The sequence below is a fragment of the Anguilla anguilla genome, chromosome 5, assembly GCF_013347855.1.
Source record: "Anguilla anguilla isolate fAngAng1 chromosome 5, fAngAng1.pri, whole genome shotgun sequence".
Taxonomy (NCBI): Eukaryota; Metazoa; Chordata; class Actinopteri; order Anguilliformes; family Anguillidae; genus Anguilla; species Anguilla anguilla.
The window spans coordinates 49,775,059-49,791,889 of NC_049205.1; the positions used below are offsets into that span (position 1 = coordinate 49,775,059).

At 38.1% G+C, this 16,831-nt stretch overlaps 1 protein-coding gene across 2 annotated transcripts in view; it reads right to left on the reverse strand.

Annotated features, from left to right (window-relative positions):
* LOC118228008 (cytosolic carboxypeptidase 4) overlaps positions 1-16,831 on the reverse strand; it is a 163,804-nt gene that overhangs the window by 99,696 nt on the left and 47,277 nt on the right. The window contains exons 1-2 of one of the 2 annotated variants that reach the window (XM_035419171.1): positions 11,286-11,303; positions 2,412-2,479 (exon numbers count right to left, since the gene is read on the reverse strand). The exons of the other annotated variant lie outside the window; for it this stretch is intronic. Of the exons in view, the coding sequence (XP_035275062.1) occupies positions 2,412-2,462 (51 nt within the window). The 5' untranslated portion in view covers positions 2,463-2,479; positions 11,286-11,303. Of the gene's footprint in view, positions 1-2,411; positions 2,480-11,285; positions 11,304-16,831 lie in introns of those variants that run through there. 2 annotated transcript variants of the gene reach the window in all.

Sequence of the window (16,831 nt, forward strand, 5' to 3'; positions counted from 1 at the left end):
CTACAGCATATAAAATGAAAATGGTACTTAAAACTGGAACCATAGTCTAAAATAGGATTTACATTGACAGCAACTCAACACTACTGAATCCAAATTGGGGCCAAAATGAAAATACAAAAATGTTATATTCGTGGCTTTGGTATAATTATTTCAATTAAATGCATTCAATAAACTCTTTTGCTGTTTTCTTTTATGAAAGGCCTTTGAAAAGCAGAACAAAGAAAGCATTATAGTTCATATACTCATATTTGTAGAAATCATTCTGCAAGTACCCTAAATCTGATGGACAATTCTGTCTTCTGCCTACCTAATGATTTACGTCAATGACATTTTAAGAGCAGCAATTCTAATCAATTGTCTTAAGAATAGCAAACACTGAAATGTCAGAGAGGTACAAAGAAAATTGCTGCTCCAGCACTTCAAAAAGGAAATTATCACAAATGTCAATGAAAAGTACCAATGCAATTGCAATTTACTGATAAGCCATTGATCTTTGAGTACATTACATTAAGAAAAAGGTGACAACTTCTGATATCTTAAACAGGTGGATTTAAAATGACGATCTATATGCAAATCATACAAATTAAAACTTGTTGCTTTTATTCAGCAGGGTCTATAGCACCTTTTGGCAATTTCCTTTAATGAGTACCCTTGTAATCACTTTTGTAATCACCTAATGTGTGGTGAGCTTTCTGGCGCAAATTGGCTGCCGTGCATCACCCAGGTGGGTGCTACACATTGATGGTGGGTGAGGTGAGTTCCCTTTCATCACTATAAAGCACTTTGAGCATTCGGAAAGTTCGGAAAAGTATATATAAATGTAATGACTGATTGATTTTGTCTGCACTTCTTATTTAGACTATTTTAGTTTAAATTATACCTAGCCATCCTGTGGAACAATCCCATAGTTGCAAACAAATCAACAAGCTTCAGAGGAAGGGAAAAGGAAAGAAAGTTGCCGGATGATTACACATGATATTGTAGTATATGGAACAGCAGGTTGCATTTTATGCTTTCACCTCATAAGCTACTTAGCTTGATACTTGATGGATCACCAATGCAGATGCTAACTACAGGTATGCAACATATCATCTTTAAAGGGGCAGTTCACCAAAAAATGAAATTAAGATATTTCCAGAGTACTATATCCCCATCCTGATAGTTTTGCTGAGATATGATGAGTTTTCTAGATATCCTCTGCAGCTCACCCTGATACAACGGGCCCTAGCTTTCTGGCTTCTGACTATAAAGTATTTTAGGTACAAGGAATTTATTTATTTAAATGTGATTTTTTTTTTAAATTTTATTCTGTCCTCAACCTACACAAGATGTGTCTTTTGGCAGCCTTGGCATTTTCCAATAAATCAATCCTTAAGGGCTGGGAAGTGTCTGCCATTTATTTAATATCAGTTGTGGAAGTATCGATGTTGAAGGTGTACAGAACAAGCACTGGTACTTTGTACAGCTGTTTAATAACTACACAGTTTGTGGTCACATTTAGTGGTCAACCAAATGTTACAATTATTTTAGTTTTGAAGTTTTTGTCCCTTTATATTTTTTGGTGTGACATCACCCTTCTTTTATTGTTCTTGATGGATGATTGTGGTATTCTGAAAATGCTTAAAAATGAAAGCAGAATGAACATAAAATAGCATGATGGTTTTGATGGATGATCATTTAAATATAAAGCCCAACAATACAGAGTTTAGTTTTATTTTGCCTGCTGGTTTAGTGACAAAATGACATATGATTTTTGAACTTATGAAAATGTTAAATTCATGGACACCTAAGTTAATTAAGGAGTGTATATTGTTTGCTTTATTCCTCCATATTATTTCCAAAATGTAGCGGAACACATTTTATAATATTGTTTTAAGTTAAAGATCACGTTACTACATACGTGTGTACAAAAAGCCAGAGTGGGAACTTCCTTCAAGCAAACTTATCATTTAATAATGAGTCAATCAATAACCAAATAAAGCATCAGCACACCAGTCCTGCAATAAGTTTAAACGTACCGGTATACAGATCATTGTGATGCAGCAATAACTAGTCATTCTTTGCCACACTGGATATTCAATTTTATTTTAGATTTTTTTTTGTACACACACACACACACACACACACACACATATATATAAGCATAAAAGTTATGACTTATAACTAAGATACAAAAGGGGTTAAAACCTATATTACCTTAGTATAATAGAGTGTGAGCATATTTGTGTCAAATGATGTTCTATGCCGTGTGGTGTCACCTTTTCTGTTCACAGAGGGGCTCTGCTTCTCCCTGTTCTGCACCCCTGCCCACTCAATGGATGCATTCCACTACAGCACGTCATGTCTAATACCAGGAGTGCACAGTCCATGTACACACATACGCATACACACAAAAACAACGTGTTCCCTACCTGTAGTGTGGACAGGAGCACCCCTAGCTCGCTGCTACCCAGTGCAGCCATAACAGGCTGCTTTCGCTCTGGAAGTACAGTGGGAACAGAGAAGCTATTATCAGCCCAGCCACAACAAGCACTGGAGAGCAGAGCGGCTTTACTCTACGACCAGTTTAAAAAGAGAAGACCGTGGAAGAAGGGAGGGTCAGCGGGAAGGGCGGGGAGTGTTTGCTAACGGTCTGAAATCCTATCCCCGAAGATAAATCCTTCCATGTGCGCTGGGATGTTCAGACACGTTCCCTATAAAAAGGGCTTGATAGGCACAGGGATTAAACAGAGATAGGCAGTCCATAGCAAATGGACGGATTCTATTTATTTATTTATTTTTAAGAAAGTCAGAAGGAGAGACTGTTATAGGGGTGAAAGAGTCATGCATTACACCACATGGGAAGGCAATGGTGTTTGGCCTTGTTCACAAGCCCAGCTGACATCAGGGGCTGTGCTATCTGGCGCAGTGGAATTTGAAAGAACACAGAATACTCTGTTGTGAAGGAATATTAATTAATAGGCACAGCTGTATATTGTTTCATATTACTGCAACATAATTACATGCCACAGAACAAAACAGAACTCAAGGTAAACAATAGAACACATAGCATACTGAGAATTAGATGTAATCCAATTCTCCATACAGTTGATTGTTGCAGCTACTAGGAGAATATTAACATGCCCTTGCTGGTATTTTGAATGTTCACCACAAAACTTGTACATCTTGTAAATCTAGTACATCTATTATTCTCAGTACATTACTAAACAAGTAGCAATGAATAAGTGCATGATTTAGGCAAGAGAAACGATAGAATAGTCAGTATTTGGACGGTGATACAGTTTTTGTTGTTTTGGCTTTGTACTCCAGCACATTAAACAACTTTGAATTAAACAATTAATATCAGGCTAAAATGCAGACTGACAGCTTTAATTTGAAAGTACTTACATCCATATTGGGTGAACTGTGGAATTACTGCCCTTTTTATACATAGTTCTCCTCCCATTTAAGGGACCAAAAGTAATTGAACAAATTAACATAATCTTGAAGTCATCATATTAGTACTTTGTTACAAATCCTTCGCATTCAGTAATTGCCTGAAGTCCGTAACCTACTGACATCATGAGAAACTCGGTATCTTCCATGGTGATATTCTGCCAGGACTGCATTGCAACCATCTTCAGTTCCTGTTTGTTTGGGGGGCTTTTTGCCTTCAGTCTTGTCTTCAGAAAGAGAAATACTTGTTCAGTTGGATTCAGGTTGGGTAATAGTTGGGCCCTGAAAAACTGATTGATTGTTTTAGCAGTATGTTTGGGTGCCATTTTCCTGCTGTGAAGTAAGCCAGTTCCCTCGGCAGCAAGACATGACCAAGCCAGAACTACCTCCATCATGTTTCACAAATGAGGTGGTATGCTTTGGATCATGAGCAGTTCCTTGCTTTCTCCACACGTCCTTCTTTCAATCAGTTTTGCTAGAGGATAATACTCATCTCTTTGCTCCAGAACTGTTTTAATGTAATGTTTAATATATTTTTCAGCCAAATGATGGCCTGCTTTACTGGCAGTGACACTTCTTTGGTCCCCATGTTGAGAGACAACAGCAACAGACTGACTCCAATTGCAAACACCACACCTAGAATCAGCTGCAGTCCTTTTGTTAGTTTTCTTGTGCATAAGCTAATGATGCAACAACACATGAAACACAAGCTGCAGAGAGAGTGCATAAATGGGCAGCTGAGGAAAGATGAAGATAAAGCTAGTGAAATTGTAAGAATGGAAATACAATATAACAGTGGTGATGCATGAAAAGCCAATCCACAAATGACACCATAAATAAAGATGAAGACATTATGAGGGAGCCAAATGAATTTCATTTCACTTTTAGAACGCAAATGCAATCAGCTTTTAATTGATTGTAACCTGCATCCATGGGAAATAATCGAGGAGCTAATACTGGCGTATTTAATTTTCATAAAGAATTTGTCCTATTCCCAGAACCGGCTTGCCATTTCATGACTGGCAAGAATATACCTGATTATAACACGCGTGGATACACATGCACACACGCACTTCTATAACAAAAAATGATAGCTGCATGTGTGACTGATTGATTGTCTTCAAGATCAGGTTGAAGGGATTATACAGAATTATGCTGGCTAAGGATCAAGGCAGGTCAGACAGGAACACACCCTAAAATGTGTCAGTACCTCTGATCAGGGTAATCAGTCTGAGGCCACACCTGTCTTGACATGTAGCTCAGATTACAAAAGAATATTATTATTACAGATGTAATTTATTCTTCTTCTAAAATTAAAGTTAATTACTCATACTAATTACAAAATGCCAACTGCAAGACAGGCCAGACTTCTGTCATGAGCAGTCACTGTACATGTAAGGTAAATTAGCTCAGACACAAGGCCAATTACCTTACTGTATAGCGAAGCCATATTAATGGACACACATGTACACATACAAAACTATGTTTCCATGGCTCCAGCATGCTAAAAAGCATGGTCTAAAGAAATAAAACTGCATGGTTATGTTCATCACTTTTTGCGAGACAATACATACAAGCTGCTCTTTCAATTTCCCTGATGATTTTAGCAACTCCACTTGACAGAGTTCCAGTTCAATCCATTCTCATGAAAGAAAACAGCAAGAAGTGAAAATGCAACCAAGAAAGCTCATACACAGCTTCTGCTTTGGCTGGGAACTTGTATAGAACTCAGCCCTTCAAACTGATTTGTTGCTACAGTTTGCTCTTCAGTAGTGAAAGGACAGGCTAGTCAGTCAGATAACAGGATTGGAGCCAATCACTAATTAGCAGCCCCGCTACTCACAACTGGTTTCCCTATTGTTCAGATCTCATTGAAACATAACACAAAAGCTATATTTAATCAGACTGTAATGGCGCCATTCTCAATTTAAATGATGCCGCTATACAGAAAAAAGCTTTGACTGCGTCGTCTATTTTTAACTTTGAGATCAGAGGGAGGTTGAGAGAGGGAAGGCTATATATTATGGGTGATGACAGATGGCATGTAAGGAGGAACTCTGCAGCCATAAACCAGCAGAACATGACCTCTGCTGATCATGTGTAAAAAGGGGACCGATTCCATCTAAATCAGCCAATTGCAGAGGTCAAAATCCATGCATCCATTACAGCAGTCAAGCCCTTTCCACATTAAAGAACATTCAGTACTATAAGCCAGGAGTTTGAGGTCAAACATTTTAATTACTCATCACAGACACCAATGCTGCCAAAGCCTCAGCATATTGCCAGTATGGCACCATTGAAAATGCAAAAGTCAAAATTAGACCAACTGTTCTTGATAGTCACAGGGTCTGCTGATCTTTTATTTTTACTCAGCATTGAACTGACCAATTAAACATCTGATTACAGAAGTATATCCCATCACCTAGGATGTGTCTGAATCAGTGCACCTACTATTAACTTAAGTAAACAAGTTGGATATATTGGATGAGAAAGTAATTAATGGTGCGATATGTAAGTTTGTTGCAGAGCACTTTTGTTCATATTTGGTTAAATTTCCTTCACATCTAGACAGATATCAATAAATGAAAAGCTGTAAAATAAATAAAAAAAATCTGGTCTCTCTGAGTGCCCCAGGCTCTGATATCAGCCAAAGATTCACCATGTCTGAATCTTAACAACCAATCAGGACAGCGCTCTGCAAGGGGATGCTGAGCTTCCCCATCTGCCAATCAATCCTGTTGCGTGTTCACAGTGCTGCCAGCGCAGGCAGGGTGGGGGTACACAGATAAGAGTAGAGCAGGGATGCTGCAGAGATTGTGCTAAAGCTAGTAGAAAATGATAGGTTGAGATATTCTAAACAATTAATGTTACTACATCAAGAATGGAATGTTTTTTTTTTTTTTTTTTTTTCAAAATTTAGCTCTCTCTTGCTTGTTTCTCCAAAAGTACATACTGCACTATTCTCTGAATATTGTGAAAAATGAAGGCTGGCAGACTGACTTTCTAGGAGCAGTAGTGCATGAATAGTTTTGTTTAAAACTTCATAATTCTCTGATTCCCCCTCATTTTCAGACCCTTACAATCATATCTGATGCTTTTTTTGTTCCAAATGACTCCCTGTTGAGACTCCTGACAGCTTGATTGTTAAGTTGTTTCCCTCAAGTCAGAGGCAGTTTTAAACAATGTACAATGCAAATTGATAAAGACAAATGAAAGGCTTCATTTTATGATACAAGTTTAACCCCTTATGTCACACCAGCCCAGGTTTATATGCATTAATTCTGTTTGGAAATTTTCTATCTGGTCACACTATACTGTTTAAAAGTATTAAAACTCATGGTTTTAAAACAATTTTATAATGTTTTAGAGACAAACGTTTTTATTTTGTAACATATGGGGTGGCAAAACAAGCTTGGAGGTCCTCACCTTCTTTGCGTTTTGGATATCTACAGACAACACACATCACATAAAAGTCAGTAAGTTCTAGAATCCAGCAAACCAGGCTGTGAGAATTCAGATTAGCTGCCCCCCTTCTCACAACATATAGTATAAATTATAGAATTTTGAATTTTACATCTCTAGCAGCCCATGATATCATATGGTTACCAAGTGTCATTTTGGAGTCTCCAAATATAAATTTCCACAGTGATTCAGCTTCTGTTACTTTATTTCAGTAATATTTAGAGTAAAAAAACAAATGCCCAGAGGTTACCTTTCAGAAGAGACCAGGACTATTCTTGTAGTCAAAAGGGTTCAAGAATAGTAACAATTTTATTTTGGGTATGTCATTTTCAGGCTCGTGTTAAAAAGGGTTAAAAGATACAATATTTCAGTTTGGGACATTGTTAAATCAAAAATATCAGAGGTCAAAACATTTTTATTCAGACCATTTATTCCTGTGTGCTTGAGGGCTGACAGTCTGCATTTTACATTCTATATATTATTGCATGGGCTATTAAACTGTAGAATGATAATGACAATGCACTCTTTATTGTGTAGCAAGTGTCATTCAGTGAGCTACAGCAGCAGATTGTCAACCAATCTACATTTCCTGGATTCACAAACAGCTGAAGACTAGGAGGCAAGAAAAAATAGTCGCAAATTGGTGAGCATATATTTTACAAGACAGTATTATCAAGTGTGGTCAAACGTACAAGTGCCTTGACCAACAGAGCTGCATAACTTTGGCTTCTGAGATGCATCCTTTTTTAACACCAATCTTTGCGATTTGCACAAGTAGCTTTACCTGGAAGTGGCGGTTCCCCATGAATGCAGGTTAGGAGGCAGTGCATTGCAGAGATTGTAACAGAACGTATACAAATCTCTCATCAATTGAATCTTCTGGGGACACTATGAAGTTTAATATGCTCTCTAAAATCAGCGATGCGTCTATTCTATGCTGCAGGCATATTGTACACTACATTCACAATGTGTGTAGATTTAAAATGGTGTCCATAGAGCTTATTGAATGACCAGCCGTAAATAGGCAAACCATATAATGCAAAGTATGCCCATAGCTTACTGGCGAGAGTCAGGAAGGAACCATGGTCTCTCACTCAATATTATCAGCGGTATTATTATGAGATGTCAGGCCTCGTAGAGAAACTGAAATTATTACTACCAAGATCCCCATAACTTTTCTGGTTATGAGATATAATAGTACCATCAATTTAAGAGTTTCCCTACAATGCATGTAATGATGAATAGCATTTTCTGTGGAAGTAAAGAGCTAGAGTCAGGGAGAAAGGAGTGGCCTCTCACTCCATAGCACAGTGCTTTTACTCACATGCCAAAATGTCAGTCCTCTTAGAGAGGCTGGAATGTACTGCTACCAAGCTCTCCAAGTGATCTGCCTGACAGGTGGAGTTGCTACAGTATATTAGTCTACATTGATAACAGTTGCATGACCCCAAGTAAAGCGTCATAGGTTTTATTTGCTCTGTGTAATTTAAATCCTCAAGTGTACCCCTCGCTGTTAAGAGTTTATGGAGTGTGAAGTCTGTGAACTTTACACGTTTGAAGTGGTCAGGGCTCTGCCTTTCTACCATACTGTTCCGCACCTCAATGAAGTCTGAACAATAATGGCCACAAGAACATGAGTATAGCCGCATTTCCACCGCAGGAACTAGGGTCTAAACTTAGTTCCGGGGGCTTTATTTTACCCACCAAAAAGTTCCTGCTCGGGGGGTAGTACTTTCCGAAAGTACAGGAACCTTTTGGGTGGAGCTTGCAGCATTTTTGTGTGTTTATTTTCAGCCGCCATGTTTAAAAATATGCAGCCGCAAACCAATTTATTTTCATAATAACTTCAAATCAAACTTGTATGTTATGCGGCGCAGTAGCCTAGTTTTGGTTATAGCCTGCCAACGTCTTGGAATTATAACGTGTGCTCTTCTGTTCTTTTCTTGCTTTAGTATTCGTTTTATAATTTTTTAAAATAAAAAGCATTTGTGCTGGGACAGCATATTACGTACCAAAACATTCAAACGGATTAATTCGGTTGCTGAATATTTTCTTCCGGATTTTCTTTGTTAGCCCGTTGTAATTGACTCAAAACGTTTGTTACAGTTATGTGAGGTATGCGGTAGTTCTGCGTAATTCTCATTGGTGATACAGTAAAAGCAAACTGGAAATCACCTTCCGCACTTTTTGTCAGGGTAAAATAACAGGTTAATTCTAGTAATCGTCCCTTTAGCTTTTTCAGACTGCCGTAATTTTACTCTGCCATTCTTCAATTCCACAAAAAGACCAGGAAGACTATGGACTAATTTATGGTGCATGGTTCGCATCTGGAGGGCACACTTCGCTGGTCGGCTAGCAGTAACTTCGAAGGAAAGCAAACGGTGGCTGTACCACTACTAATTTAAATTTTCACGCAAGTCCGAGTTTTCGTTCTATTCTTGTCATTTAGCGATTAGCCTATATGGAATTGACGATGAGAAAGTAATCAAACAGCAAATTGTTTACAACGTGTGCATGTTTTCTGCTGTTGTTGCCAGTTATACATATAAATGTGAATGCATTCTGTCGCTTCGGATGTCAAGACATGAAAGCGAATGTTCACATAAAAACATAATGAATGTGTTTGTAACTGTTTTATATATCCTCTCAATCTGACTATTGGCCTGTTATATCCTATTTGTTGCATAACAACGATCCAAGTTCAACTACCAACGACAGTTTTGCTTGACAACGGTAAAATATGCCCAAACGGCTGCAGAAGAATATTTCAATTCCAGGTGATTAAATCGATAAAAAAATAAATACAAAAGTAACCATATATAATCATTGTTGGTAACCCGTTGTATATAAGTGGAATAAACCCCTCCGGGCTGTCCCAGTTATTAGAAAATAATGTAGGCTACTTCGGTGGTAGTATGGAGTTACAGAAGAAATCATAGGACAGATGGACCGACGACAACGTCGCTTTTTCATACGTCAGTGGGCTAATTTGCCTAATCTTCGCGGGACTTTAGACCGCGGTGGAAACGCAGATAACCATGGGCTGAAGGAACCTTTTAGTTCCTTGAAAAGTAGTTCCTAGCATGGCTATCACATTCATTTGTGATTGGATTAGGAAGGAAAGCAAAAATAATAATGAACTGATGGAACATTTCTTTTATACTTCTATGACATAAAAAGGAAAATGTAATATTGAAAAAAACATTTGAAAATACCCATAAGATTTATTAGACTGCTTGAAATATCACTATGTTCTACGTTTGCTTTGATTTCTCACTGCTTCAAGCAAGCAGTCTAGCTCTTGTCCCTTCAAAAATATTGCTAACCTCACTTGAACCTTTACTAAGGCTTCATTTTTTGGTCATTATTTGCCTTTTGGGCTCCTTTCATTTCTCCATCACCTGATGCTGTCTGATGCTCGTACAAAATTCATTCTGAAAAGGCTTGGGACTGCCCACATGCAGTTCCTGTCACCATGCAGGTCGCCATTATGCCTGATGAACACCTGAGATTATTTCATATCAATGTATGCTGTATGTCCCTGTAGGTGAGGAGGTCACTGTCCTAGGCCCTAGTGGCCTCTCTGGTGTGCGATATTATGGGCTTCATTGTCTCAAAGCACAGATTTGAGCGATTATGGTTTGGGACATTGGCTGGGGATCAAATCTACCTGGCATCCTTGAGCAGGGAAATAAGAGTTTTTACTTTGCATGACCCGCTAACTCCCCCCCCCCCCCTCACCCCCCCATTATAACACACAGACACATGGATAACTTATCTGCTAAAAGTTAATGACCCATACAAATAACAACTAATAACAGCTCTGCCCACAGTGATTATTGTTAACTCAGAAACTAAACAGAATTGCATGGTAGGTAATTGATGGTGTTTAGAATTTAATCTCTTTAAATGATTGTAATTTATAATGACAGAGTAATATGTTGCTTAACTTGGTGATTCCATTTATCAAGATTTAACATTTTTGCTTCATTCTCAGTTATTCGGTATTCCCTTAATTTTTGTTTTTCAGAATGATGCCTTCTCATCGTTGATTGTCTGAGTATCTACACTGTTGTTAACCTAATCTTATTGTAAGAACAATGTAATGCAATTGACTTTAAGAGCATATTCTTAATAAATATATGTAAATGTATGTGCACCCGCATAATTCTTTCAGTGACTACAGTACATGGGTATTCTCAGTAGAAAACAAAAACAAATAAAAAAATATCAATTGAAGACGGCACACAAAAACACAGTAGATTTTCTATGTTGTGCAGAGTTTAAACTTAAAAATACAAATGCATTGTATGGAGGCATTAGATGAATATTACTATTAATGTGGCCTCAAGAACACAGTGATGTGAGTGATGGAAATTCAGTCTTACCAGTGCTCTCAAAGATAATGGGACAACAGGAGTTCCTGACCTTCTGTAAAGCAAATATATGGAAATATAGTTCACTGAATGGGCAATTGTCTTCACAGTGAACTTTGACCCTTGTGGCTTGGCTAAACCCTTCCAGTGAAGCAGAGTGGTGCCCTACTCCTGTCCTCTCATTCTATTACACCCCACGAAAAACTGTTAGACCCGCATTGAGACTCAGATGACTGCAGACGTGTTCATGAGGCTAAAATACCCAGCCTTCGTAATGCAGCTGTCATTAGCCACGTGCCATCAGCCCTCTGGGAAAACTCCAGGCAGGCTGGCTGGAAGGCTGGAGAAACACTCGAAAGCCACAGTTGGACAGAAAGAGCAAGTGATGTCAGGCCAGGATTAAAAAGGGAAATAAAATAAGGATGACCTGGAAAGGGTAGAGGGTAATAGAGGTACTTGGCATTAGGGAGCAGCCTGGGATTTGAACCAAGAATTCAAGGAGTAGTGGTCAGGTTCTCCAGGTTCTGAGTATTCAGGCTGAAAGACAAACCAAACTTTCCTGACGCATGCGTGCGCACATGCTCAAATGTGCACATGCATGCACACAAGAAAAAAAAATTATGAGGTCACACACACTCATGTACTTTGTCAACACAGATATCAGGCCTGCTCCTTTAAACCATTTTGTATGAATGTGACATCTATAATTGCAAAGAAAACTGTTGTTTGTTACCCATTTTATCTGCACAGAGAAATGCATTGTGCACACTCAATACAGGGAGAACTGAATTGTAAACATCTCAATTTAGAAGAAAGGTTTCACCAGGCATGCTGATGCCTTTTCTTCACTGCTGTTTTCTGCCTTTTCTCCACGCAGGCCTTGTATATGTTGGTGGCAGCAGGCGATACATTACATTTTGATTAGATTAGCCTGCATGCTTCAGAGTAACCACCAACTATAAAGTTCTAGTTTTCATATCTTATACTTTCTTTTTTTTCCTTCCTGAAAGTATTTTTGTCCTAATCTAAATTTAGTATTCCCAGTTATAGTAACAGTTGTTACAACTTTGTCCAGTCCTCTGAAGCACATTCAGCAGCTTTTTTCTTACAGTCCATTAGTTGAGCTGTGCTGCCGCTGTGCTGGATGATCTTATGTCTTGGGCAGCTGACACGAACTGGTGCAGGTACAGTGCCTGATTCACTGGAGGAGTCACTGGTTCACAAGAAGGGAGAACTGTATCCACTCCTTCCTGGGTGATGCTATAGCTAATTAGAAAACTGTGCCATAGGACTCACTGGCACAGTTAGAAATAAAATAGAAATAAAAGACTGTGGGGCATAACTCTTTGCCATGGGCTTTTTTTTTTTTTAACTGGATATGCTACCTGACTATCCCCATCATGCACTTTATCAACTGATGATAGGTGAACAACTACAGTACGTTTAAAGTGGAAAGGTGGAATCTTTGGATTTAAGATAATATCACAAAATTATGCTCACTCAAAAGAAAAAAAATCAAATAAAAAGAAATGAACAAATACTTCTGAGGCCATAAACTGGTTCTTAAGTGAGTTTTGTTTCTGTCCTTTTATTTACTTTGGCTGTTCCCTTGGAAACCATTTATTCCTCAGATTGGAGCTGTTGGTTGCCAAGGAAATCAATCTCAAAGTGCATCAAATTTTAGATTTTTTCCCCGTCTAAGCTCAGTGTGAAATCACAGACTGAACCGGGTGTTTTAGCCAATTTTATGGTAGAAGCATAAGGACTTGAAACAGTCTCAGAGCAAAGCAAGCACTGTTGCTGGTCATGAATAAGACATCACACACTTGCCCATCACATGTAACTTTGAGATCCAAAGTGCTGGCCGTCCTCTCAGAGGATGAGATCTATTCCCCTTATTTTTTAACCAAGGTTTATTCCTGAGTTTTTCAGCCACAACAACAGAAGCATAGTTCACAAGTTTGAATTTCACAGAATTTCCACAAATTGGTTCATAGAACTGCACTGCCAAATACAGCCATATCTATGTACAAATTATTAATGATAAAATGAAAAAGATAGATATTAGAAAAATGGTATAACGTTAGCGGATAGCATAATTCTTTATTAAAATATTACTTGTATCTGAACCACTCTAGATCCTGACCCTTCCTTTACTGGTAGTCTTTTGAAGCATCAGTCACAGCTGTGAAAATTATCATTTGTGGTAAATGCTAAGGATAAAAAAAGTACAGATTAATGATCAGTATGGCTGGGTGTTTTTCATGAAAAATAAAGGCTGAGGTCGCAGAGAAGTCATAGCCCAGTTGTTGAAAATCACAGAAAACTGCAAAAAAAGTTTTTTTTAAATTAATAGATCTCATGGGCAGAAGTGGGAAATGATTGAAAAACATCTGCAACTATAGCAATGCTTGAAGCTTAATTCAGTCCATCATGGAAAAAAGAACATGATTTTTGTTTTGGATCAATATGTTGTAATATCATTGTGATATCTTAGTCGTTGATGAGCACCTGATGTCATGGATGTTACTATAATGGGGGAAGGAGCACAGGGCATCAACACTGTTAGCAGGAGCCACAAAACATCTGACTGAAACAACTGCCTCACATTTAAAACTGCAAAAAAGGTTGTGCAAGCTACAATTTTACAGGTTCTTGACTATGGGGATACATTATATATGCATGCCACAGCCACAGTGCTAAAACCCCTGGACGCAGTCTAGCATAGTGCATTACATTTTATTACAGGTGATGGATTTCATACCCATCATTGCCTTCTTTACCGTGCAGTATCATGGCAATCACTTGCTCCAAGGAAGAAGTAGCATTTAATTTATATATAACAAACCTCTCCATTCAAATCTCCATTTTTATTTTACCACACTTATATCTTTTAGAAACTCACACTACTGCACAAGATCTTGCTATCGGATTATGCTAGGAACAACTCGATTCAGAACTGAATTAGGAAGAACTGTTTTTAAAGTATGTGCACCACGCATGGAATAAATTTCAGGAGTCATTTAACCTAAATGCCTTGGTGTCCTATAGGCCTCAGTGGCTAATTTGATCCCAAAAACGTGTACGCAGTTGCTTGGTATTTAACTGTCTAAGTTGTATTTTACATATGTGTGTATTTGTGTCTGTTCATATGCATAAAACTTCCTATATTTTAAATGTATGCTATTGCTATAGTCATATGTGCAGACATTTTATACGGATAAAGTCTCTGTACAAGGCTAGAATAGTTTACAGGGCTTCTCTTGTGCAAGGCTTGCATGGTTTGTAGATCGCTGCTCCAAAAGACACCCCTGGTCTCAGCAGCATGTCCTTCTTAAATATAGGCTAAATAAAAAAGAAAATAAAATCTGCACACTCACCGCACACAGCTGCAGCTTATATTCATCCAGCCACCATTATCTTGTACATTACATTTAACAACATTTTTGTTTCACATGCAATCAGCATTCATCATGTGCAGGCATGTAATTTGTTGCTTGACATGTTTATTTTCTCCATCTGAAAAATACTCCCTGCTTTAAATGTTTTGAAAGCCAGAATAAAACTTAGGTCCATAGGACCAGGTTTGAGAAACATGTCCTTCTAAATCTGCCCTTACAAATATGCCCCACAGAGCACATTCATTAATTTTAGTCTTTGACAAATTCACTGTGGAATTCTGAAGTGAATTATCTTAAGGCATCAAAGTCCATCATTTGTGTCACATTGTCACTGAATTGTGCTAATTGTGCCTTTTTGGCTTTCAGAAATGTCTTAATCAAAATCACAACATCCCACTATGTTTCTCTGACTGACAAATGCAATGTCTGTGTCAGACAATGAAAGTTACTGAGAGAAAATATTCATATTTCACATTAAGTACATTCATTTTTGTGTTTCTTCCAGTAAATTTCCCTTAAGTGACAACAGGTGCTCAGATAAAGAGAGGGAGAAGAGGGCTATGATTGACTATGACCTTCGGACAGAAATCTGAGACCACTTTACAGTTGCCAAGTGACCTTACCTCTAGTAGTGCTGTCCAAAAAAAACATCAAAAAGCACCCAAAAAGTGACTCTCTCTCACTGCTAGAATTTATTTTCTAGACCTGAGACTGAGATGATTTTTGGAAGGTAAAGTTTTACCTCATCAGATGCAAATGAGCTCATCCAATTACTTTCCCATAAGAGTGAAGTGTGCAGATAAGGTCTGGAATCAGTATCTCATCAGTCAAATTCCACATAAACTACACAGCAGCATAACTGCAGTTGTGCAAATAATTTACTATTAATAAGAAACAATTTGACCCTGGAGTTATATTACCCAGTACCAGTGTTTAGCTTTGGTTACCATGAAGTAATGCCTTACTGCCTTTATGTTAAGCTACCTAAAGCCTTCTGTGGTTCCCTACTGACAAAAAGAGAAAATGGCAATGACAGCGTCCAACTGGCTGCCAGGAGTTAGACTATAGTAAAATTACTCTAAATGTCCTAATTTCTGGCTAACATGCCTACTGAAAGTACTCAGTATTGATTTTTATAAATGTTACTTGTGGAAAAAGGATTAACTGCTCACTTTGATAATTCATATTAACTGAAACTCAATAACTGAAAAGTCATTTCCAGAAAGAGTTGTATTTCAGTGGCATTCCAGCTTCTAAAGAAAACCTCATGATGCAAGTCCACCATTTCACACATCACACATTGCTACCGTTGTAGTATAAGCTTCACTTAACATTAAATTTTCAGGTTAGTACATGTCTGCCTGTTTTTATTAATAATGAACTGAATAACCAATAAAATTGTTAATGATCCTACTGGTTGACCAGTAAAGTGACATTTAAATAAAGGTTTACATGTTCACATTTGTTTTGAATGTTTTACATGGATGACAATGCATTTAAATTAGCACTGTGCAAATGAGCAAGCTGATTGAGCAAACTGAGCAATATTTGTAGTTTTAAAGACTTAAGACTTGAATAATTCTGCCAATGAAGTCTGAAAGCATTTAAATATTTCACTCACTGAGCCAACCTCATGCCTTACTGAAAGTGCAATTACTCCACACTCAGCTCGAGTCGCTGAGCTCACATATCAGCTGGGCTGTGAATGAGGCAAGGTGACTCCCCTTGTCACAACAGCACTAAATTCCCCTCGCAAATCCGTGCAGACAGAGCCTTTAAATTATGAGCCGCACCTGTGGGAGACGAAAGAACTGACACCATTTCCCTGTGTCACACTCTCTCCCCACCCCTCCTTTCTCTTTCTCTGCCCCCGCGCCCTTTCCACGGATACAGCCAGACAATGGCACCGCCATCAAAAAGCCAACCTCAGCAGCTCTAGACAAACGTACTGTACACACGCATGCAACAGCTCACATCACACACCACACCGTCAGCCTCTGAGTACACAAAATCTTGCTTTTACTTCTTTTCAACTGAATTATTTATCATAGTATTTGGATAATTCTAGACAATTTCATTTCGGGTCAATCAAAGGTTTCTTCAGGTTTTTAAATAAAAATTTAATTCTAAAAACAATTACTTCTATTTTTAAATATT